The 26015-nt window shown below is 43.4% G+C and overlaps 1 protein-coding gene across 3 annotated transcripts in view; it reads right to left on the minus strand.

The window, feature by feature from the left end:
* Nucleotides 1-24218, minus strand: part of ENSA (endosulfine alpha) — a 47782-nt gene extending 23564 nt beyond the window's left edge. The window contains exons 1-5 of one of the 3 annotated variants that reach the window (XR_012468729.1): nucleotides 24025-24218; nucleotides 21227-21352; nucleotides 19790-19956; nucleotides 11572-11777; nucleotides 1-11471 (exon numbers count right to left, since the gene is read on the minus strand). The exon at nucleotides 1-11471 is cut by the window's left edge and continues 23564 nt beyond it. Coding sequence is in view for 2 of the 3 variants with exons in the window: in XM_074188738.1 (XP_074044839.1) it covers nucleotides 17063-17078; nucleotides 19790-19956; nucleotides 21227-21352; nucleotides 24025-24081 (366 nt within the window). In the remaining variant the exon portion in view is untranslated. Of the gene's footprint in view, nucleotides 11778-16806; nucleotides 17079-19789; nucleotides 19957-21226; nucleotides 21353-24024 lie in introns of those variants that run through there. The other 2 variants (XM_074188739.1, XM_074188738.1) reach the window with 2 other exon arrangements.
* Nucleotides 24219-26015: the final 1797 nt, after the last annotated feature.

Here is a 26015-nt window from a genome sequence, read left to right on the forward strand (position 1 = left end):
GTTATTAATATTGAAGACACTGCAGGAAAAGAGGTACCATTAATTCACTGATGGTAGAGCTGAGTATTGGTTCAGCCATTCTGGAAAGCAATTTGAAACTATAGCCAACAGGTTAATGAACTGTGCGTACCCTTTGACTTATTGATACAACTAGCAGGCCTATATCCCAAAGTGATAAAAAAAAAGAGAAAATGAACTTAAATGTACACTTGTAGTAGCAAAGAACTGTAAATTAAAGAGATTCCCATTTATTGAGTAATAACTGAATAAATTATGGTATATATTTTTGTTATGAGAGTTGTTTTTTTCCCCCCCACAGGGATGTAGGTGGGAGAGAAAATGAACTTTTATTTGAAAAAATAAAATCGGGGGTGTCTAGGTGGCGCAGTGGATAGAGCACCAGCCTTGGAGTCAGGAGTACCTGGGTTCAAATTTGACTTCAGACACTTAATAATTGCCTAGCCGTGTGGCCTTGGACAAGCCACTTAACCCCATTGCTTTGAAAAATCTAAAAAAAAATCTATTTAAAAAATTATGCCATATGAATGTAAGGGAACATTATTGCACCATTAGAAATAATGAAATTGAGAAATTAGAAATTTCTCTGGAAAGACCTCTTGTGAACTGATAGTGTAAAGTGAGCAGAACCAGAAGAAAAACTGTTGCAATGATATAAGAAGACAACATGAAATTTTGGTAGAACAGGTAGTGACAAACCTGGATTTTAGAGGATCAAAGACAAAACATACTATCGACTATCCATCTCCTAACAGAGAGGTGATAGACTTTAAACACAGAATGAGGAATACATTTTTGGGATATTGCCAATATAGGAATTTGTTTTGTTCAGCTATTCATATTGAAGGTTTTCTTTTTCTTCTGTGATTGTAGGGAGGGATAAGTAGTAATGGAAAAGAAATGCTTGCTTAATTTGAAAAAAATAATAAAAGGAGTGAAAATTCATGCTCTACAAAAAACAAACAAAACAAAACAGCTCTTCGGAAGTCAAACTAAGGATTCTCTGCTCAGAATTCCAGTCCAGTATTCCTGTTTCCACTTTCACTTCAATTTTCTATTTTGGAGAAGGCAGGGATAGCACAGAGAACATTTGAATCCCCAGAGCAAAGGTTCAAAGCAGTATGACTCTTTCTTTCCTCATCTTCTCCTCTTGTCCAAGGTGGTGGTTCTGTGTCCAGTGTAGTCAGTCTGAACTTTGTTTTCTACTTTTAGAATAGAGGAGCTCCCTCCCTTTCCTTGTTTCTGATTCTGACCTCTCACCCAGAACAACTGAACTTTGAGGCTAAAGCCCTGAAGGGACAACAAACTCCTTCTTATTCTGCTCCTCCCACTTTCTCTAGGGACAAAGGCACCACAGAAATAGCCTTTCCCAGAAGGAAACTGAAGTTGAGGTTTTTTAAGCCTTCAGCCTGGAATGTGGCTCCTTGGGGCTCCAAAACTGTAGAATGTGATCTAGTGGCCTAGATGGCAGGTTGAGAGCTAGGCAAGGAGTGCCACAAGAGGACTCAGGTGTACAGGTACAAGCCTAAAAGAAGGTAGGGGAAAGAGATGACTAATGCTGTCAGAGCATTGCCAGAGGAAGAGAGATAGGTTCTGGCAATGATTACAGGTTCATTCTCCTGGGCCAACCTGAAAATAGGCTAATTTTGGCATGTTAAAAAAACAGAAGAAGAGATGTCCAAAACCACCATCTGTTTTCTGTTTGTGATGAGATAGCTGCCTTACATGTGGGCAATGGAAAATGAGTTGAGGACAACTGTGGGGGTGGGGAAAGTCAAGAGGTTATCAGATGATGAAGCAGACACTGGTACATGCCATCTTCTTCTCTTGCCTCTGTCTTAACATGGAGTGGGTAAAAAAGACTGACCATTCACTTTAGAAACGAATTTTCTCTTCCTCCTTATTTCAGAGGGGTCATAATGAGGGCTGGGTCATGAAACAATTTTAAAATTGAATTATGCAAATTTCCATCCAAAGGAGGGGGAGTTTCTAGGGGCTAGAAGGGAGGGATTAAAGATTTAGTTTCCAATTTTTGCCTTAGCTGCTACAGTCAGGGACTGGAAGAGTTGAAGAATGTAGGAGAGGCATGGATTCCAGCTGAACAGGCGGCAAAAATATAAAGACTTATGGATACAGAGATAGTTTGGGTCTCAAGCTGCCTAAGATGTCCTAATCACCTTAAGATACCAGAAATTGATCCTAGGTGGTTATCCCCCTTTTCTGCTTCCTGTGGGGATCAGTGGGGAAGGCAATATCTGTGGCTTAGTCTCTTAGGTCCAATGACCAGAAAGGGAAGTCAGAGTGGATCTTTCTCCTTCAGATCTCTTTAAAGATTTCATTTAGACTTTTAGCTTTCTACCCTATTTGGGATCCTCACAACAAATAAGCCTCTGGTTTCTATGAAACTAGATTCTTGTGGGGAGAAGTAGGGGATAGGAACTTCCTGGGAGGAACCTGGGTGAATGGAAAAGGAAGTGACTTAGTCTGACTCACAGTCAGTCATGGGCAGGGACAGTCTACATCCCTGTGGTTTAATGACTACATAGACAAAAGAGACTGCTGATTTGCATTGGAGCTGTCAATCACTCTGCCAGAGGGGTCACTTGTGGCCCACCACACTCCTGGGAAGGGCAGCTAGATGGCAAAATGAATAGAGGAGTCAGGAAGACTGGAGTTCAAATCCAGCCTTAGACATGTGACACTAGCTGTAACCTTGGGCAAGTCACTTAACTCTAATTGCCTCACATCCAGAGCCATCTCCAGTTGTCAGGATTCCTATCTGGTCACTGGACCCAGATGGCTTGGAGAAGAAAATGAAATTGGTGTCTTCATTCAAATCCAAGTCATGTGCTCATCAAGGCATCACCTCCCTTGATGTCTTCATAACTACCCTTCCAGGGTGAAGACTGAACCAGATTAAAATGTAATTGGGGAATGTTCAACAAAATAAATAAAAATAAAATGTAGTATTAAAATGTAAAGGTAGTCAATATGCAGGGTCTTTGTTTTCTATTTGAGTTTGGCATCACTAATCTATACTATTTGGGAAGGATTGGGGTGGTTGGTGATATGACTCTCCTGCCTTCAGCTATCTCTCTTATTTATCTACTAATGCTTTGTTACAGAAACATTGCCTCTAGAGATATTCTTGGCAGGGTATGATGTTTTGTACCCCTATTCCAATTTGGAAATTCAAGGTTAAGTCTTTGAAAACTTATTACTGCTTTCAGTCACCAATGACATCATAATATTGGCAGGAATTTGAATTAAGTGACAAAGTTGTACAGACTGGTTTTGCCTCACTCTTCCAGAGTCATTGGTATTCATGGCAAGACAGAAGTTGAGATGATTTAGTGATGGTCCAGGATATAATGGATGACCTTGGTAGCTTTCATGTCTGACTTCACGGATATTGCAACAAAATTGTTCCTATCCTCCCATTTCACTGGAAAAAGTTTTCATATGCTTGGTAGCCATCCCCCTAAGTCATCCACTGGTCTGAGGCCCATCAGCTGCTCTTAATGGTTCAGCCTTTCAGTCCAGATGGTTTTATTAGGGTGTGGCTGCTGCACAGGCTATACAACTACTTGGAGTGACAGGTGACAGTTGGATAACAGGTGGACACCAAAGCTGTGTGGGCAGTCACCCTCCCCCCAGAGGTCCTGGTCCTCCCTGAACATCCCATATGCTAAGATGCACTTTGGGTGAGTGGCCACCAGATGGTGCTCATTAGGGAAAACTTTGACTCCTTCCTCCCAAGCCGAATCTCAATGTATACAGTGACTATAGTCCTTCCACTCTTCACCATGTTCCCTTCTGGGCCATCGCTGTTGCACGGGCTTCACCTTCTTCCTTTCCAAACTTTGACTTACCCCTCTTATTGAATCACCTCCTCCCTCATCCTATCACTGATCATGCCTTGACAAACCCTAAACCACCACCATCTAGCTTCTCCACTATTTCCATGCAACCCTTCAGACTGAGGCCACTAAAAATTTATCCTATCAAAACTAAATTTGACTTCTTTTTTTGTTTTGGGGGGTAATTATTTAAATGTCTGAGGCTACATTCGAATTCAGGTCCTCCTGACTCCAGAGCCTCTATCCACTGTGCCACTTAGCTGCTCCCAGTTCCATCATTCTTACAGTCTATTTAAAAAATCGAGACCATTTGTCTAAAGCTCCCCTTTCTCTTCTACTCTACATCGCATTCTCGTGATGAAGAAATGACCATCCTTCTTGTACAAGTTCCTCTGATCCCATTTATATCTTCTTTCTAATTTTCAGTCTCTCCCTATCGAAAGACTTTTACCCAGATGCTTAGGAATGAGTGATTTGTTGATAGGTCTCTCTCATAAAATATCCCTACCATTTGAGTTAAAATATCTTGCCTCTCTTTCTCCTAGAAAAAAGATGTTTATACCAGTCAACTCTTTTCACTCATTTTTCAATCAAAAAAGCATTTACTGAGCACTATGTGCCAGATACAAAGTATATCTTGGGGTACAAAGAAAGTTAAAAACAATTCTTGCCCATAAAGGAGTTTACATTTCTTGTGTCCAGGAAGGATTTTAGCTTAGATGTGAAGAAAACCAGGATAGACTAAGATAAGAAACCAAGATGGGGAAGAACATTCCAGGGGCAGCCAGTGAAAAGGCAGAGTTGGGAAATAGAGCACATGTTTGGCCAGAATGGCTCTTAGTATGACAAAAGGAGTGAAGATTAAGAAGACTGGAAGGCAGGAAGGGACAAAAGAGAACTTGAGTAGGGAGCCATGGGACTTTCCTAAGTGGGGAGGGTGTCTCATGACCAGACTCAGACTTTAAGATCATTTTGGCAGCTGAGTGGGGGATGTACTAGAATGGCAGTGAGATGAATTATTGCAATATTTTGGGGGACAAGGTGATGAAGTTCCAAACTAGGGTGATGGTTGTGTGAGTGGAGTTAGGCATGACAAAATTTATTGAATATACAGATGAGGGGCGGCTAGGTGGCGCAGTGGATAAAGCACTGGCCCTGGAGTCAGGAGTACCTGGGTTCAAATCCGGTCTCAGACACTTAATTAGCTAGCTGTGTGGCCTTGGGCAAGCCACTTAACCCCATTTGCCTTGCAAAAACCTAAAAAAAAATGAATATACAGATGAAAAAGGACTTTAAGATGACACCAAGGTTGCAAGGTATTGTTACCCTTGGGAGTAATAAGAGAAGTTTAGAAGGAATCATTTTTTTTGGGGGGAGGGGAAGGATAATGACTGTTTTGAGCCTGTTGAGTCGGAGATGTCCATGAGCCATCCAATCTGAACTGTCCAAAAGGCAGTGGGTGATGAGGAATTGGACTTCAGGAATAAGGGAAGGACTGGTTATATCCATCTGGGAATCATATGCATAGAAATGATAAAAGTGGGTACTGATTAGAACATCAAGTGAGATAGTAAAGAAGGGAAAGAGAAGACCCAGCATCAAATCATAGGAAGATTAAGAAGTCAGTAGGAGGACAACCTGAAGAGGAGAATATCCAGGAGGAGAGGATGATTTTAAGTGTCAAATGACAAATCAACAGAGGTCATGGATGTGAATTGAGAATCATCTGATTTGGCAATTGAGATCATTGGTAATGTTGGAAGAGATGTTTCAGTTGAATGAGAATGGATCCTACAAAAAAAGTGAAAGAGGCGGCAGTGAAAGTACCTACTAGAGATAGCTTTTTCAAGTAATTTAGCTGAGGAGAAAGATATATAGAATAATAACAAGGGACTACAGTAGGATTAAGGGAGAGTATTTTTTTTTGAATGAGGGAAACATGGGAGTGTTTGTAGGTACTAAGGAAGGAGCCAGTAGATATTGATAATAAATTAGAGAGAGTATAGATAATAGTGAGAACAATCCGCTGGAAAAGATGAATGGGGATCACAGATTCATATAGAGAAATTGACCTTGGAAAGGAGAAAAGAGCCACTTCTTCATTCAAGACTGAAGCAGAGTAAAGAATTGGTGGGAAATTGTCTGAGTGATGTAAGAAAAAGAGGAGAGGAGATTTTGGTGATTAGTATCCATTGTTTTGTTTTTGGTGAAGTGTGAGCATGGACCTTAGAAGTATGGGGTGCCATGGGAGGCTTGCAAAGAGATGAAATTCAGAGTAACTGCTATGAAGAGTAGAATAACCAATTAATCAGAGGAGAATAGAATGATTGTCTTGCTGAAGTTAGAACTCAGTTGAGAGCAGATAACATAAATTTGCAATAGGCCCAATCATTGTGGTTTTGTGATTCTTCCAGTTCTGTCCAGTGGCACAGGAATAGGAAGCAGATGATGAGAAACCACCTGGGTTTAGGCAAGGTATGATCAGTGATAGAACAAGTGTGGGGGGATAGGGGGTGAGGGAGACATTTGAAAATAGAGGATAAGTGAAGAGTTGAAATGTAGTTAGGAAGGAGTCAGTTGATTTAGATTGAGGATATCAGAGAGAGTGGAGATATCAGTGGGAGCAATCAGGAACAAAGAGTACAGCAGGTAAAGGGATGATGGCTTAGGAAATTACTAATGGATTGAGGGAGGTCATGGTAAAAACAGAGAACCATAGGGAAAAGTAGAATGAAACAGGACTATAATCAGATAAATTAATTTTAAAGTTCATGAACATGGTATACTTATGGGTAAGGACAAAATCAATGAAATGAAATTAAATGTCTCTGTGATTAGCTTAGGAGGAGTGGAGGAGCAGGTTGTATAAACTGAATAGATTAAGAAAATGGGAAGTTAGGGTAGCTGGAAGTTATTAATGTCTATCAGGGTTGATACTGGGATGGAGAGAAAGACAGGTATTAAACTCACTTCTCACTTCCTTAAAGGAACAAGAATTGCTGGGTGATGGTGGTAGAGTGTGGATGGAGCAATCAGGAACAAAGAGTATTCTGATCCCCACCTGACCAATGAATCAGACTTTGAGTGAAAGTGTAACCTGTACTGGAAAGTGTGGTGAGGGAAACAGATTTATAAGGAGGTGAGCAGGGCTCAGTGAGTGCCAGAAAATGTAAGGAATGGGAAGAGAAGAGGATGTGTTGAAAAAGGTTTGTCATCTATGGAGGCATCCCAGAGCACACAATGGAAGTGCCAGATAAACCTGGAATGGGACCTTGGAGGGTTTGGAATGAAGAGGATGGGAGTAGGGGATTAGGTAGTTAGGGATAGTTGGGGTTTGGATACCAGTGGTCAGAACACATTGTTAAGGGGAAAGAAGCTGAGAGTATGCCAAACATTGAGGAGTTCAGAAGAATATGAATGGTTGGAGAGGCCACTGACAGTAGGACATGATTATAGTTTCCAAGGCCTTTACTTCAAAGTGCCACCATTTGAAACAAGGTGAGATTGAAGTACTCCATAGTAGACCAGAGTAGGAAGAGGTAGAGGAACTAGGAGATGGTGGGCTAGGCCTATGCTGGAGGAAGCCAAAGGATGAAGATCTTGTGCTTTTGGGCAGGTCCTAGAGGCCACTAAGGCCAAGTAACTTTGTCCAGGTCTAGCACTGGAGTAAGTAAGCCATGTAGGCCATGAAGTTGGGAGGCAGGATCTTATCTAGGGCTACTAAGTGGGGCAGGGCCTATAAAGGAAACCAGAAGTTGGGATCATACTCGGGGGCTCTGAATCTCTTGTAATTTGGCTTCTGAACTGATCACTCAACTGAACTGGCTTTCTCCATCCAAAATAAATGACCTTTAGGATATTATTTTTGGAGTTCCAGTGCCCTTTTCACAGTTCTCATTCTTTTTTTTTTTTTTGCAAGGCAAACAGGGTTAAGTGGCTTGCCCAAGGCCACACAGCTAGGTAATTATTAAGTGTCTGAGACCAGATTTGAACCCAGGTACTCCTGACTCCAGGGCCTGTGCTTTATCCACTATGCCACCTAACTGCCCCAACACAGTTCTCATTCTTGATCTCACTGACAACTAATCTTCCTTCCTCAATAATTTCTCTTTTCCAAAGGGTTGATACTATTCTTGATTCTTCAGTTCTTTCTGTCTTGATTTTCCTCAGTCTCCTTTGCTGGATTGTTTTACACATCCTGCCTTGTAACAGTAAGCTTGCCCCCAGAGTCTATCCTAAACCCTCTTCTTTCTGTTGGGGACTTCATCAGTTCCTATGTGTTTAATCAATCATACATTTTAGGGGCAGCTAGGTAGCAAAGAATAGAGCACTGGCCCTGGAGTCAGGAGGACCAGAGTTCATATCCAACCTCAAATACTTAATACTTACTTAGCTGTGTGACCTTGGGCAAGTCCCTTAACCCCATTACCTTACAAAAACAAAATATCAATCATACATTCATCAAGAACTTATTGTGCTATGGGAACAATGGGTGAGACCACATATACAAACCAGGATGTACAAGATGAAATAGAGTTGGCAGAAAGTCACCAGAAGGGATAGCACTAGAGCTAGGGGGACCAAGAATGGCATCATGGGGTAGGCAGCACTTGAGCTGTCTTAAAGGAAGCCAGGGAATCTAATAGTCAGAGGTTAGGAAGCCAACCATTCCAGGAAAGGGGAATAGCTAGTGCAAAGGCAGGGGAGGGAGCTGGCAGTGTTGTTTGTGAGGAAAAGCAAGTTGGTCAGTGTGGCTCCATTGTAGTTGGAATAGTTTATGAGATTAAAATAAATGTTGCTTTGAATATGAAATAAAGGAAGTTAGGAAATAAGGAGCCTCTGGAGTTTATTGCTTAGAGGAAAGGAGTGACATGCTTTTACCTATGATTTGGAAAAATCACTGGCAGCTAAGTGGAGGATGGGATTATTTGTGGAGACAGACGACACACAGACCAAATAGAAAACTACTGAAAGAGTCTAGGCAATAGGTAGGTGAAGTGTTTGAATAGGCTGATGGCTGTATGAGTTGGGAAGAGGAGGCTACATGCAAGAGATATTCTAGATGAGAGGAAGAAATGAAAAGATTTAGCAACTGATTGGCTAAGAGGGGAAGGTTTGGAGGGAAAGATAATGAATTCTATTTGGGGTTTGTTAATTGTGATATGTCTACTAGACATCCAGTTTGAAATGTCCAATAGGCAGTTAGTGATTCAAGAAAGAAACTACCCTTGGATTGTGATAACTTAACCAATAGAATTGATGAGATTACGGACGGAGAGAACGCAGGAAGAAAAAAGAAAGTCAAGGACAGTCTTGGGAGATATTCATGGGGATAGTTGGCATAGCATGAATGAAGGTCCAGAAAAAAAGACTGAGAAGGAATGGTTAGGCAGGTAGGAGAACTAGGAGAGAATAGTCACAAAAACCCAGAGAAGAGAGTATTCCAGAGAAGGTGATCAACACTGTTAAGTGACAAATCCACAAAGTTTAAGGAGAAAGAATTTAAAAAGAGGGCATTAGATCTGGCACTTCCCTAAACTCCACTCCTCCTTTCTTCGTTTCCCCATTCCTCTTGAGGGTACCACCATCTTTCCAGTCAGAGTTTTGTAATTTTGATATTATTCCTGACTCATATTTCCATTCAGTTGCTAGTTGATTCTGCTTCTACACCTCATACACTTGCTTCTTTCCTTCCACTCAGTCACCATCCTAACTTGGGCCTCATCAACTCTCACCTGAACTATCCTAATAGCTTTCTCACTGGTTTTTACCCTCTCCAATCTACCCTTTTCCTAGCTGTCCCTTTCCTGCCCAATTAATCCAGTTTTCCCATTGCCTTTAAGATCAACTCCAAATTCCTATTTGACATTTAAAGCCCTCCACAACCTAGCTCCAACCTATCTTCGCAAGTTTACTCTACACTGGTGGTGTCACAGTCAAAAAGGAACAGATCCCAGAAGGTTGCATACTTAGAAAATCACAAATTAATATTCTGTTAATTGTATTTTATATACTGTATTTTCAAAATTGTATATTGTATTTTTATTTAGTTAACCTCTTCCCCCTTACATCTTTTTTTTTTTTAGGTTTTTTTGCAAGGCAATGGGGTTAAGTGGCTTGCCCAAGGCCACACACACAGGTAATTATTAAGTGTCTGAGGTCGGATTTGAACACAGGTACTCTTGACTCTAGGGACATCACTTCCCTTGATATAATGGAAGCTTCTAATAGCAGCAGCAACTATTTCATGTTTTGTTTCTATATCCACAGATGCCTGACATATAATAAGCTTTGAATAAATACTTGATTGATTCCTTACTTGTGGATGACTGAGAAAAGCATACAATCCACTCATTTCTGCCTTTTCTATAAAAAAATATAATTTTTATTACATAACATTTTGAGTAGTATCTAATTTCTACTTATATTATGGTATACAAATGAGAGCAAAATTCAATAGTGTCATATCCTGATAGGAGTTTTGGACGGACTCTTGTCACCAAACTTGTTTATACAGAGGTTAACTTAAAAAAAAAACGGTGTTGATAATTTACCTAACAATCCTTTTAACTCTACATATGACCTTCAGAGGAAGACTAATTCAGATTTCTTTCTACCACACTTTGTTTTGAGCTCTTAAGTGCTCATGTGATCAACAGACTCCAAAGTGGAGTCTCATCATCCTAGGATGGTCTTTTCTCCAGTCCTTGACCAATACGCTTCAGCTTTTTGCTACTAAAACTGTCTAAAGAGGCAAAACTTCTTCCCTCACTCCCACCATCTTAAAACCAACAAAGCCAAAAGAATCTATTAATCTGGGATTAGTTTTTTTTTTTCCCCAAGAAAGAGGTCAGAACAGTTTGATGTGAGTTCATTCATCTGGTTCTTTGTGTAAGCCAACTGACAAGAAGACTCTTTCAAATACCTAAATCACCTAGGACCTAGAGTTGTGGGGGGTAAATAGTGAAGTCAAAGTTCCATCTTTCAAGAATTCTAATTTCAACTTTTGAGTTTCATAATTACTTGACTCTTCCTTCAACAAAATTATCCTACCTTAAACTTATTTTTTCTGTAATATAATATTTTATCTTTTTTTTTTTTGGTAACTTCCAGCGTGTAGTTTCACTGTACAAGCAAACCAGCTATTCACTGGTAATTTGTCTTAGAAAAATTACCTGGGGCCACAAGTGGTTAAGTGACTTGCCCAGTTATATATGTGCCTGAAGGAGAGATTGAACTCAGATCTTGACTCCAAGGGCAGGTCTTTAATCAGGAAAATTTTTTAATGTTCAACTTCTAAGATTTACAAATTATCTCACTGGATAATCCCAACAACCCTGTGAGGTAAGTACTACAGGTTTTTTCTCCACTTTACAAATGAAGAAAGGTAGCAGTAGTGGTAAGAACCCTGAAACTGGAAATAGTTTCAATACTTCCTATATGATCCAAGGGAAGTCAAAACCTCTTTATAACTAATGCCAAATCTTTAGGATTTATCTACTGAATAGGCTTGATACCTCTCATGGTGGAGGGATTCCCCCCATATCAGCAGTTCCTCAGAAGTCACAGATCTTATGTTTACAGATGATGCACCTGAAGGTAAGAAAGGTTTAAAGGGACTTACTCAAGATCACACAACTGATTTAAGTTGGCATTTGAATCTAGACCTCGTCTATATCTCTAGCACTCTTACCACTTATCCCATGCTCTTTATCTTCACTCTATGAGGCTCTCCCAAGAACACCATGACCCTCTTAATGTCATTCAACCCATCCTTCTGCAGTAGTGAGGTAGTCCACAAGTATTGCTTATTGCACATTATTTTCACACTTTCAATATATGGTTGTTATGCTGATTTTCTCTCCACTTCTTTATTTTATACTCTTTTATATGTGATAGCTGAGAAGGAAGGATATTGGGAGAAATTATAGTGATGTAACAAAAAGATAGCAATAAAAATTTAAATAATGTCTTTTCATCTATTAATCTCCAGAGAACTTTCCCATTCCTTTAGTTTTACTGAATTAACTCTGTTTTCACCATAATTTTGGTCTCCAGGAGGATGTTATGCTCCTTGAGGATAGAGCATGTTTCTCTGTACACTTGGGCCTTTCTAACAAAACAGTTGCTTGATAATTTAAAAACAGATCCACTCTGCCTTTTTCCGAGGCTGTTTCCCTACCCAGTTGATTTTATTTGACCTAGGATAAAGAATTCCTTGTTCCCTTTACTGTTAATCCAGAATTAGCCTGTGTATCTCCACCCCCCCCCCCCAGTTTTTTTTGTCCAGGTTTCAAGTCAATTGTTGCTAGGAGTCAAAATTAAATACATTTCATCTATTAAACATTCACAGAGTAGAAACAGGGTGCTAGTGTAATGGATTAAGGGAAGACCTGGGTTTGAGTCTTGCTTCTTACTGTTACTCAGCTTGTGTGACCACAAGAAAATCACTTAAATCTCTCAACAGCTCCAGATTTACCGAGGAGCTGCCAACTGCATTATTGAAGAAAGCTTCCATGCTAAGAAGTCCCTAGACTACTAAAATCACAGGTACCTCACCCTGTGTCATATCTTTCCCCAATTCCTTTAATCTGACTCCCAGTCCTGTCCTTTTCCCTTGTCTCTGGAAGCCCCAACTACCTTCCCCCCCAATATTATTGACTACTTAATGGAGAATGAGGTCATTCAAATCAACTTCCCTAGTTTTCTTTCCCCTATACTCCCAAATGTGTGTGTGTGTGTGTCCACATATCAAATCATTCAAGTCTTCCATAGTTTATCTCCAAGTGGGCTTTGTATGGTTTCATAAACATGCTTGTGATTTCCCTATCTGTTCAGTCACTGGGCAATTGTATCTCTACCTGCCTCACTTACTCAAATGCTACCCTTATAAGTGGTCTTCCCTATTTCACCCCAGCTGGAAATTTCCTTCTTTGCAGCTAACAATTTGCACCCCTCCTTTGCATTTACTATAGTCATTAGTGGTGTAGGCTTTTTACTAGTGTATAAGCTTCTTGGGATCAGAGAGCCTAACAATTTAGTTTTTATTGCTTCTTCAATGTTTGTACATTATGCTTAGGATTTCCTAAATGAATTAAGTACAGAAGTTTGGAAGGAGTTTCCCCCAACACCTGCCTTCACTTTTGCTGATATCCCTCAAAACAGTTTGAAATGTGCCACTACAAGTTGCATACAAGACTAAAAAGTAGTTATAGAACTAGTTCAGACTGAAATAGGATAATGAAATAAACGTGACTCTCTTGACTCCCCTTTATACTGTAAGTTATTTTCAGTCCTAAGGTTTTGCATCTAGACTGGAGACAATCTGACTGCTCCATTTTTTAAAAAATTATTTTTAGGCAATGGGGTTAAGTGACTTGCCCAAGGTCACACAGCTAGGCAATTATTAAGTATCTGAGGCCACATTTGAACTCAGGTCCTCCTGACTCCTCTATCCACTGCACCACCTAGCTGCTACAACTACTCCATTTTTTTGAACACACCTTGCCATTTCTCAGTTCGACACATTTGCTGATCAAGTTTGTGGCAGATTAGAGATCAAGCTCACAATATTATGGGATTGTTTTGAGAATAAGAGTGAACATCCCTAGAGCACTTTCAAAATGTTTTAACACTTGAGTTTTACAGCCCCTCTTGGAGGTAGGTGTTAACATCACACCCATCTACAGGTGAAGAAACTAAGGCAGAGGTCAAATGACTTGCCCAGGGTCATACAGCTAGAGTTCCAAGACTACATTTGAACTCAGGTTTTCTTGACTCCAGCACTCTCCATTCTACCACCTCACTTGACTTTTAGGGAGTCGTCTTCCTTCTCTAACCTTGGTTCCAAACACTACATGCTTCAAAACTTACAGGTCTTTTACAATACACTCAACTCCCTAATTTCTGGCTTTCAAACCCCACAGGTCTACAATTCCTTCTTTGAAAAGTTACCAATAACTTAACTGCCAAATCTAATTGCCTCTTTCAGTCCTTATCTTCAATCACTTCATCTCTTTCCTATACTATACCATTCCTTGACTTTTAGACATGTTTTCTTGGTTCTTCCAACTCTAAAAACTCTTTAATGTAAGAGCTCCCCAAGTTTCTGCACTTAGTCGTTGCCATTTTTTTCTTTGACAATCTCATTTTCTCCTGTAATTTATCATCTCCACATAAACGACAAATTTAAATCTCCAACCCTTCTTTCCTAAACTCCAGAGCTGTACCTCTATCTGCCCACATGCACCTGGATAGTGAAAAGTATTATCTGAAATAAGATTTGAATTCAAACCTGGCCTCAGATCATAGTGGTGTGGTCCTAGACATGTCACTTAACCTGTTTGCTTTCTCATTTATTGTCAATTGGTCTCTTGTGATATTTTGGGAGTTGATACTTGCCTCTCCTTTACTGGTGAGAGAGAGAGAGAGAGAGAGAGAGAGAGAGAGAGAGAGAGAGAGAGAGAGAGAGATTCTCTTAAACACCAACCTTTGGCCAAAAAGGGAAAAAATATTAGGATACTTGTGCCTAGACCACTTTTACTATGAGACACCCCAATTTTCAGAACTAAGGTCCAGCAAACAAATCATGGTCTGACCATGGTACAACAATCCTTTGCACACACCTTGTAGATGAACTCGGCCACAACAAAATCCCACTTCTTAAAATCTTAAAATATTACATATGCTAGCTACAATCTCTTAAGTGTTTCACAAATATCTATAACTCAACATGTATAAACCAATCTTTTCCTTAAAACCTGTTCCTCCTGACATTTAGTTTTGAGTTAACAGTATTTCTTGTTCCAAACTCATATCTTTACTTCTTCCTTGTCTAATCCATAATCAGGTACTAAAGATTTACCTCTTCCTCATTCACCTCCTTTATTCCCACTTCGACCCCAATTAACAGGACCCCATTATTACCTATCTGACCAATGTCCTAGCCACCTAAAATCTTCCTATCTATCCCCTCCAATTCATCCTTTACACCACTGAAAAGCTCATTTTTTTAGGCCTAAATCTACTTAGCAGATATTCAAAATATCTTTAGTGGCTCTTCACTACCTACAAGTTCACCTTTTCAGTTGTGGCTAACAATCCCCACTACCCACTCTAAACCAGGCTTCTTTGATGTTAAGTATGTTCTGCACTTTGTTTCTAGGCTGCTTTAGCTTCTCCATCACTACCATCTCCCTTAGTGCCTAATCTTCCCCTCTGCCTCATGTTTTCAGACTTCTTCAATGTATTTAACTTGCAACATCATTAACTTGCACTTCACAACCCTGACTAGATCTGAAACTCCCTGAAGGCAGAAACACTAGTTTTTGAAGGTCTTTCAGAGGCCACTTTATGAAAATTTCCCTTTATTCACAACAACAAAATTTACTCCCTCCTAAAGCCTAAAGTATTTTGTGGCATTTAGATTCTATCTTATTTAAACACATTCTGCCTTGTAATATGGCTGACTTTTATTTCTTCTCCCTTACTCCCCACCCCAATGCCACAACTACCTAAAGGCAGAGAACATGAATTACTCATCTTGGTAATACCAACAGTCCACAGCACATACTAGTTATCCAGTTGGTATTAACTGAATCAAACCAGATGCAAAGTTTAGGTACCTGGATTAGAATTTATTTGTCTGGAAACCCTTTGGGGCTGGATGAAGACCTGAATGACTCCAAAGAACAACTTTCTTTCTCCCTAGCAGTTTATGTTCTTCCATTCAGAAGAGCCATTATTTTACAGGAATACATTTGTTCTTTGAATCCTTGCTTCACTTTCAAACATACTCTTCCTAAGTGCTTTATTCATACTTTAAGAAAACAAAGGACTATCACTACCCCTACCAAACAACAGCTAAACATGCTAGGTCCAGTTAAATCGGGGGTGGGGTATGTACCTTGAAGAGTTTAACTGAAAACATGAGATAGCTTCTGGACTCTCAAATGGCAGCTTGCCAGGTTGGGCTTGGGACAGCTTGGGGAGAATACTTTTTAGTTCCTTGAGGGTCACAGGCAGAAAGGCTTCAGCTCTAACAATGAAAGCTGAAGTAGGAACTGGAAAAACTCAAAGGGAAAGGAAATGTGATTTCCTTTTCCTCTATGTTTGGCCTATTAGAACTTTGAAATGGGTTCACGAAAATACTTAGAACCTTGAATTCATGATTGTGTAAGCCACTACCCATTATGGCCAACTTTGCTTGATTTGGCCTTCCCATATCTACCATAGAAATCAAAGAGAGAACCACCAACAGGCTAGGAAGGGCCTTAGACTATCCAGCTATGTCCCTATTCTATTCCCTACCCCACCCCTCACAGAAGCTAGGAAACCACCCAGACCTTACGTAGGTCTCCCTGTTCCATTCCCCACCAACATTCTGGACCAGCTTTCCCTTTGATGGAAGTAGACTTACTTTCTCCCCCCTCAATGAAACACACCAGCAGCTTCAGAGGACTTCTGGGGTTTTTTTGTGGGTGTTTTTTTTTTTATTTCAAATACTGAAAAAATTCCCTAGGCTCTTTGGGGCTCCCACACATTGATGCCTCCCCAAACTCACAGCCCCATTTCCCACAGAAGCTCTACTTTAAAGGGCTAGCAATCCTCAAAAAACAGTTAGGTATAATTAGAATTAAGTTTCCCAGCCTGTTTTATAGAGGCAAGGGAGCTGCCTTTGCAGCATTTGGTCTGTATGGACAGTCCCCTTTACCTGGCACTAAATCACCCAGCACCAATCCCAGCCCATAAGGTATTTTTCTGTGGAATTGGACCGATCCTTCCACCTTCAGTCCCTTTTCCCTATAGCAACCCCACACCCAAGCCTTCACCAACCAAGGGCTACAGAAAGAGGGGAGTCAGCAAATTTTTTTGCTCCAAGCCCCAATTCATATTACCCCATTTCCCCCCCACCCAACCCACCCTCTCAACCCCACACCAGGATTTCATAGAGATTTTTCCCAGCAGATGTTTGGAAAAATAAAACACAAAAAAAGATTCAAGGTCTTGGTGCTCAACCCGAGGGGCTCCATGCGCTGGGACACCGTCGGGCAGGGGCTTCTGCCTCTCCGGCCCGCACCCAGGCCACCTCCTGACCCCCTAGCCACTAAGGCAAGGAGGGGCAGGAGCCAGCACAGGACCCAGGGGGGCAGCGTCTCAGGATCTGTCGGGAGCCCCGGGAAGCATCATTCAACTTGGCCACTGCGGACGAACACAGAAGAAAAAATAAAAACACTGTCAAGTAACAGGGGAAAAAGTATCCAGCCCCATACCTCTCCCCACCCTATGGGTTCTGCTCCATGCTCAACAACTGTTAAGCCACTTGGTTTTCTCCCCATTCCCATTCATATAGGGAAATTCTTTTATTTTTCCCAGAGCAGCAAAGGGAAAAGAAGTGGAGAGGAGAGAAATTCTTAATGTTATTTCTCCCACAGTAGCATTCTCCTTGCCTCTCTGTGGTACCTGGGGATACTCAAAACAAAGAAACAAAAATCATTCTTTAGACAAAGAACAAAAAATTATCTGGGGCTTCAAATCTGAGAGGTAGTGTTGTGGTTCAGAGAAGGCTCTATTTCAGAGGTAGGACTGAAACCATTCAAAATGGTCAAGCTGATTGAGGAAGCAGGACTGATAAAAGTGGGGACACCTGAGTAGATAATGAAGTTGACAGCTCCTCTGTTTAGATCTTACACAAAAATGTCTTTTGGAGAGAACACAACCAAAATCCAACTTTTGATCAAGAATATTTGAACTTATGTTCAAAAAAACAAACAAACCACCTTTTCCTTATTAACAAAGTTATAGAACTCCCTATTGTGAAAAAGTAGGCAGCTCAGAAAAATTATTTGGTTCCCTGTTTTCATAGTTCTGGGAAACAGACATGGAGGAAGGCAACGAAGGTCTAATTGTTCTGTCTTTTCTATGTATTCCCTAAAAGCCAAACTTCATTATGATCATCAGTCCTGAAGCCTCACACTGGGCAATGGAAAGAGTAACTTGGAACGGAAAGAAATGAACAGAGAACTCAAGAAGATTGGAGATGAAAAGGACGTACAAAAATTATATATATATTTATATATATAATAATATATGCGACATATTTATGTACAAAGTGATTGGGACAGGTGAGGCAACTATACAGGGTGCTCAGCAATTCTCCCCTTCCACATGGGGCTTTAGACCTAGGAAGAGAGCATGAGGAAATGGAGCAAGAAACACAAAAATAATTATATACATTTACAAGTGAGAGCCAGTGAAATTGTGGGTCAGGAAGACTGTGGCCCTGACCCTCCCACACCTATCTACACAAGTGGCAAGAAACCTGACTTGACTAAGCAGGAGGGAAGTATATATACACATAGTATCTATATACACACACATTATAAAGTTGATCAGTTAGTCATTCATTGAGTGAACTGAGTATCAGGATTTATATAATAAAAAGGCAAGTAGGGAACAACATTCACCTTGACCCTCTCCAATAAGTAACAGCAATGAGGCCTAACCTGCTCAGACAATTCTATTCAGGTCAAGGCCTGTTTTGTTCCTCCTTGACCACTGGGAACTCCTTCCCTTGACTTGTTTATAAATGTGCTCCAAGATATGACAGCCCTCTTTGCTTTATAGTAGCTAGGTGTCCTAACTCCTAAGGAAACAGTATGCTAGCACTTCCTTAAACTGCCCACTTTCCCCTGGCCTCCCCTAAGGTAAGACTGGCTGCTCCACATCTTCGATCCTGCCGCCACTCCTTGCCCTTTGAAGAGTGGGTCCTTTAATTCCATTCCTTTTACAACTCCCTAACAATACATGCAAAACTTGGGACATCACATATTTATGATGAGCAGGCTCCCACTTGCCCAAGGACCATACCCTCAGCTACTTTTTAGGCCTGGAGCTAATGAAGGTGAGGAAAGAGGATGAGTCAGAGACAAACCTCCATAATTGGCTTCTCAATCATTTTCCCTGGTCCTAACATTTGAGGGCCTCATCCCCATAGAACACCACCCCCAAACTTCCCTTTCTAATCTCCACATAGAAGCCTTAATGGAATCAACCTGTGGCTCTGCCCTGGCTGAAAAGCATCAGTAGCTGCTGAACTGCAGAGTCTATCACTTCAAGTCACATGATTAACAGCAAAAAGCTTTTCAAGCAGAAACTCAGAGCTAGAAGCAACTGGCTAGTCCAACTCCTGGAGTGAAAAGGAAAAAGAAATGAAGGAATTGAAAGAGGTTAAATAAACCTGTTCAAGGTCACACTGCTAATTGTGACCAAACCGGTAAAGGAACTCAAGCAAGGGATCCCTCCAAACGACACCAGCCCACTGCTTCATGAAAAAAGAGCCAAGCCAACCCCAAGAGAGGATATCTGAAGGAGGATGGATAGGCAGGCTTTTAAAATTTTGCACAGGTAAATGAGTTTCCTCCCTCTCTCGAAGATCCTCTAACTGCCCAAAGGGTGCATTCCATCCAGGCCTCTACTCCTCCACTGGAGACCCCTCCACCAAGGACTCATGCTTCTCACAAAGGATCTCCGACTGGTTCCTTTCCACCTCCTCTTCTCAAAGGAAGGGGGGCACGACTGCATTTCCCACTCAACTTATAAGCAATAATAAATTATACCATCATCTAATACCTCTTACTAAGGAAGATTTCCAAGGCTGTAAGTGATACCCTGAAAATCTTCCTTGTTAACAAAAGGTCATGAACTGAGATGAGAGCCTCTCTCTCTTCGACCCACCTGCCCCCTTCCCTCAGCAGCTTCCAGCTACCAACACCAGGTCCAAAGTCATCTCATGGTTTGCTTGCTCCCTTTTGTTTAGATTACTGTGAAGATCTGAATGACTAATTGCTCAGCCCAGCCTATAATACAGAAGTCCGATGGTAGAGGAGGGGAAGGGGAGGGGCACAGGTTACCCCGCAAGCTTGCTGGTGACGAGGGAGGACTTTCTCTGGGGCAGGTCCTGTGGTGTAGGGATGTGGTCGCCTGTCACCAAGTTCTTATCTGGTCCTGCACTTGGCAGCTGTTTGTTCTTCATCTTGGCTTTGGCCATGTTGTAGTCTCCTGAGTCAAAGTACTTTTGCTAGAAGACAAGAGAGGGAAATTTAGGCAAGTGTGGAGTCTAGGACTTTTGTGCCAGCTCAAAATTCAAACTGGCATTTTGACCTTCCTTCTAAACCCTGCTCAAAACTCACATTTACCAAGAAATTAACACGTCACTGATCACCTTGCATCCTCTCACCCCTTCCTTATATTTTTTGTTCATGTTGCTTATTCTTTATCTAAATCTTTTTACTGTAATCACATTCATTTCTCCATTTTATAGTCTGAATTCCTAAGGGTCAGGACAAACTTCCTTCTTTCTCTTCACTGTATACCATATAGCACTCAAGAGAGTGAAAACAAATAGTGATGAATGAATGAAGGAGGGGAGGAGCTTGATTGAACTGTCTACTGGTCAGTCTTTGGTAGTCTCCTCAGGGCTTGCAGAACAAGTTCAGAGTTAAAATGAATTCTGTAGACCAAGAAATGAGCTAGTCTTTGGAAAATCTGATGTTTTTTTTTCCTCCATATTTTTCCACTGCTGAAAAATGCCTTGCTGACAATGTACTCAGCAATGTGAGTCAAAAGTCAGCCTCCTATCCCAACTGTGACTAATAATCATGAACTAAGCTTCCCATTCAACTCAGAAGAGAAGCATCTTCCAGCTTTTTAGATACCTTGGGAGCCAAAGAATCCCACACAGGTTGCTATAAAGACAGAACCTTTCCTTTCTTAGAGGGAAATCATTCTGGATATGTTAAATGAGACCTTGGAGGTAGTAATAGCAAAGGGGTAAAAGGAGTCTTATTATTCTTTGAAAAATGGGGAATTTCTAAGGTAGGGAATATTTGAATTTTTCTTCAGTGAAGCATCCCAAGATTTAATAAAACACCACTTATACACACAGATCATAGCCACTGTCATAATTTTTCAACTATCAAGTAGACAAGTACTTAGAATACCACAAAGGAAACAGAAGCCATTTTTAGGGAAGACATATGCTCCTATTGTCTCCCATCATCCTGCACCCACACAAATGAAACCTCCTTGGACCATGCCTTTTTATCTCCCCCACCACGAACTGCTTATTATAACCAAGTTAACAATATTCCATCATGCTTTTTTTAAACTTCTGACACACCTTAGGGGTGCCAACTCTGATTAATCCAGGTGGAAGATATCACAAACAACGGCTCTGCTGGCTCCAGAGAAGAGACATCAAGACATCTTCCCCCTTATCTGCCCTCACAACTAGTAGTGCCCAGATGACAAACGCAGAACACAAATAAAGAGTAGGCTGTGCCTCATACCCCTTTCTGGAGTCTCTTCATGAGGAAGTCGGAGCCCCCAGGCTTTTGTCCCAGGCTTGGGTATTTGGCCTTTAGTTTTGCCTCCTCAGCTCTCTCAGGTAGAATACCCTCCTTCTCCTGTGTGTCCTAGGGAAATAAAGAGCAACCATTTTGTCAAACTAACAACCTTGTAACAGCTGCAGTAAATGCCCAACTTGAGCACCTCCTCCCTGTTTAAAGAGTTCTACCAAGCTTCTCAGACGGTTGCTCACATCCATGAGGGCCAAGACAATTCCCACCCTACCAAAGGTAAGAAGAGCTGTATTTCACACCATACCAGTTGATTGACCCCACCAGTTTACAAGGCTTGGGCAAGGGTCAATACCCCAAAATGGCACTTTTAACCATGGAGCAACCTCATGCTAAAATAAAAGGGGTCATATAACTCATTCTCAGCATGGGAGCTTAAAAGTCAAGGTGGCCCAAGAAAGAGGAAGTAAAAAAAGGGATAAGAAAGATAAGTGGGATGGCAAATTCTACACTGAGTAAATGTCAGAGGTTTTAACAGTACCCTGACAATAAAAGTCTCAACACAAAATTCATTTCTATTCTCTTCTTGACCAGGGAGGGCCAAGGCACTTAGTCTTCCTTCTTCCTCATTAACTAACCTATGTGGAAAACTGAACTCATTTCCTTTAGTTAGTTCTTTTAGTTTACAATTTGACATGGAAGCTCCTCAAGGGCAGGGGCTGTTTTTTGTCTTCCTTTGTATGCACAACTTTCAGCAAAAGCCTGAAACCCAATAAACATAGAAGAAATGCAGCTTAATACCCATGTAACCTAGAGCAAGTTACATCCTCTGGGTGAAAGGGTTGGGTTATATGACCTTTAAAGTCTCTTACAGTTCTGAAACTAGAATCCTTTCAGTCAACCAGGTGGAATCTTGTTAGGCTGATTCATTTTTATTTCCATAATATCTCTCGCATCTGTGCCCCCCTCCTCTATTCACAGCCACCATCACAGACCTGCAGAGAAGTGGGCTGAAGGCACTATTCCTCTGGACCAGACCCAGTGAGAATGCCCCCAAGCTCCTGCTCTGGACCTATTCATCAACACCACTCTCCCTTTGTGTCCTTAGCATTTCTCACCCACACTATTGCCACTGCATCCTAACTGGTCTCCCTGTATCTGTTTCTCTCCTATTTTGGATCAATCCTCAACATAACTGCCAAATCTATATTCCACATCACAGGTCTGGCCACGTCACTCCCCACTCCTGAAGCCTGAGTAGCTCCCTAAGGTCTGGAGGATAAAATACAAACTCTCATCTGGCACTGAGAGAGCCGGGCTGGTGCTCACTTGTCTTTTCAGGCCAATCACATGACCCTCCAGGGAAGTCTTTCGGCCAGATTGGCCACCCATTTGCCAGGCCTCCAGCGTGACCTCCTCTTGTTGTCTTGTCCCAGCTGCTTTATCTCTCCTCACTTTAGCACCCATAGCTTCCTTTAAAGTTCCATTAGGGGCTCCCTCCAAACAAAAGGCCAGGACTGAGAGTTCTGAAATGCCTCGGTTTCTATGGTGTGTATGCTTTGTATTTGTACGCCTTGTTCCCCCTATAAGAATGGGAACTTCTTGGGGCAGATCTATTTAATTTTTTCCTTTATACACCAAGGTCTCCCACAGTGTTTGGGAGCATAGTATCCCCGTCGTTAATTAATGCTAATTGAACTGGATGATGATTCAGTGAAATACAATGAAAAGTCCTACAACCACTGTGCCAGGTGCTGGGGATTCCGGAATAAATATCAGTACTATCCTAATTTTAAAGAGCATACGTTTTTTAAAAAGTGTTTTTTGCAAGGCAATGGGGTTGAGTGGCTTGCCCAAGGCCACACAACTAGGTCATCGTTGTGTCTGAGGCCGGATTTGAACTCGGGTCCCCTTGACTCCAGGGCCGGTGCCGCGTGCCCCCAAGAGTTTACGTTTTACTGGGGGGAGAAGGGGGCGGAGGCTGTGGGAAGCATTCCCGTGGCGCCGCGGGCGCAGCAGGGGCTGGGGTGCACGGCAATGAGTGCGGGGGCAACCTGGGGCTGCCGAAGGGGCCGGCCGGCCGCGGGGCGCCCGCCAGCTGCCTTTTGTCCGTCCTCCGTGGGGGCCGGGCCCCCGTCGGGGCGGCGCCTCGCAGAGGACCGTGGCGGCCGGGGGACGGGGCGGAGGCCGCGGGGCCAGCCTGGTGCCGGGAGCCTGGGCCGGCCCGGCCTGCCCACAAGGCCCCGCCGGCTCCCCACGGGCCCTTCCGTTCCCGGCGCCCCCGCGCGTCCCGGCGGAGGCGGGGAACAGATTGTGGCGCTCCTCCACGCTCGCGCGTCCGCTCCCGCCGCCGCCGCCTTAAATAGACGTGCCGGGCACGGCCGCCCCCAGGGCCCGCAGGCTGTTTCCCGAGCGGGCGCCGCGCGGGGGGCGGCGGAGGCGGCCGAGACCCCGCACCGCGCCGCCCCCGGGGCGCTCCGGCGCGCTTCAGTCACTCTGCCTCTCCCTGCCCCCGCCCGGCGCCCGGGGCCGGCCAATCGCAGCGCGGATGGTCCCGAAGGAGCGACGCCTCGGCCGGCCAATCAGGTCGCGGCGGGAGCCTGACCGACAAGGAGCCCGGCTAACCCGAGCTCAAAGGCCCGGCGGTGGCCGGGCTCACCGCGCACGACGAGGGAAGTGACCAACCCGAGCGGGGCTCGGGGCCGTGCCCGCCAATAGACGCCGGAGGAAGGCCGTCTTCCTCCCCACCACGGTCGCCCCGTCTCGCCCCCCACCCCCCTCCATTTCACCTGCTTCTCCTCTCCGGTCTCCTCCGAGGGGTTTTCAGCCTCCTGTTTCTGGGACATGGCAGGGCCGGGGCGGCGGGAGTACGGGGTGCGCGGGGCGGCGAAAGGAATAGGGAAGGGGGAGGGGAAGCGGGGAGAAGCTGCGTCTGCCCGCCCGGCTCCTGTCACTGGGGTAGCTCAGTCAAAATGGCGACCCGCTCCCGTGACGTTTGACGGCCTCTGCTCGTAAGAGCCAATGAGGGTCGGGCTTCGGAGATGACGTCACGACCCACCAATAGCCACTGGGCGAAGGTGGGCTCTACGCGGATGATGGGTGGTTCGGAAAGCCAACGGAGAGAGAGAATTGGAGACGGTGGCCAATAGCAAGGTCGTGGAGGCGGTGTGGGAGGCGGGCTGCTGTTGCTGGGCTCTCGGTGCCTTTGGCCGGCTGGGTAGTGAGGGCAGGCCAGGAGCGCGCCTCTGGGCGGTATCTAGCGTGAAGAGCGTCGGCGGCTCCTAAGGAGCGCTTTGCTTGCCAGGTGGCCAGGGAAAGGCAGAGGAGCATCGGGGGCGTCAGACGGACTGCCCGGCCGGGCGGGCACACTGCGGCACGTGGTGGCGAGGAGGACGAGGACGCCGAGGGGCACGTGGGGCGCCCGAGTGCCAGGCCCGCGGCCTTCCCTGGCATCGGCGTGCTATGCCGAAGGAAGGAACGCGCGAATCCCGGGGCGGCCCGGCAGACCCGGGGATGGGGCCTACTCCGGCCAGCGCCGCCCGCCACAACCTGGGGGAGGCCTCCCCTTCTTTGCCATCTCACAGGAGTGTTGTGATTGGCGCCCCGAAGGCCCACGAGGTGCGCCACGGATAGGGGACCCCAACCCCCAACTCCATCAAGGACCGTGACCATTTTACAGAGGAGAAAGGTTCGGCAGGGAAATGACTTGCCCAAGCCATCCGATGATGATGATGATGATGATGATGATGATGATGATGATGATGATGATGATGATGAGTGATGTCAGAGAATGTTGAGGAGGGAAGAGTTCTTAGACAATCCAACCCCAAAGCTCAAGTGTCTGAGGCAGGTCCAACTTGAGTCTACCTTTATCTGCTACCCCCCCCCCCCATGGGAATGTTTGAAAGGCCCCATAGTTGGTGAATGGCATTTGACACAAGCAAAACCCATTCTTTCTACTTCGTCTTGCAGCCCTCCATGGGGTCACGGGAAGGCTCTCTGGAGGGGGGGATGCACATGAAGGATGGGTGGGAAAGTCTTGAAGAAGACCAACACTTAGCCAGAGGAAATACGGAGTAGTGAGTTCATTTTAAAGAAGAAAATGATCAATCAATACAAGGACTTTTTTTTTTCCACTGCTCTCATCCCGACTGATATTTTTTGGGTCCTTTATATCATTTTCCAGAACATCTAGTTACAATCATGGAGTAATGGAAAATGTGCTGAATTTGGAGCCAGAGAATTGGAGTGCATGTCTCAGCTCTGTCACTTGCTTCCCTGCTTGACCATAAGGCAAATCATCTAAATTCTGTGGGTCTTAGTTTCTTCATCTGTAAATTGAGAGAGTTGACTAAATGATCCATATTATTCAGTCGCATTCCACTCTATGTGATCCCATTTGAGATTTTCCTGGCAAAGATACTGGAGTGGTTTGCCATTTTCTTCTCTAGCTCATTTTTCAGATTAGTAAACTGAGGCAGTGTGAAGTTTAAGTGACCTGCCCAGGGTCACCAAGCCAATTGAGTGTCTGAGGCCAGATTTGAATTTTAGGAAGATGAGTCTTCTTGACTTTAGGCCCAGCACTCCATGCACTTTTGGTGCCACCTAGCTGTCCCTAAATGATCTCTTCATCTATCCAAGTTCTAAATTTATGCTCTATGATAACTTTCATAGCTTCCTGATTCTTCCACCATTCTAAGTCATACCCTGTTCTCCACTCACAGAACCACTGCCCCTTTCTATGCCTTGCCCTTCTAAACCTATTCTTTCTCCTTATCAA

The sequence above is a fragment of the Macrotis lagotis genome, chromosome 5 (genome assembly GCF_037893015.1).
Source record: "Macrotis lagotis isolate mMagLag1 chromosome 5, bilby.v1.9.chrom.fasta, whole genome shotgun sequence".
Classification (NCBI taxonomy): Eukaryota; Metazoa; Chordata; class Mammalia; order Peramelemorphia; family Peramelidae; genus Macrotis; species Macrotis lagotis.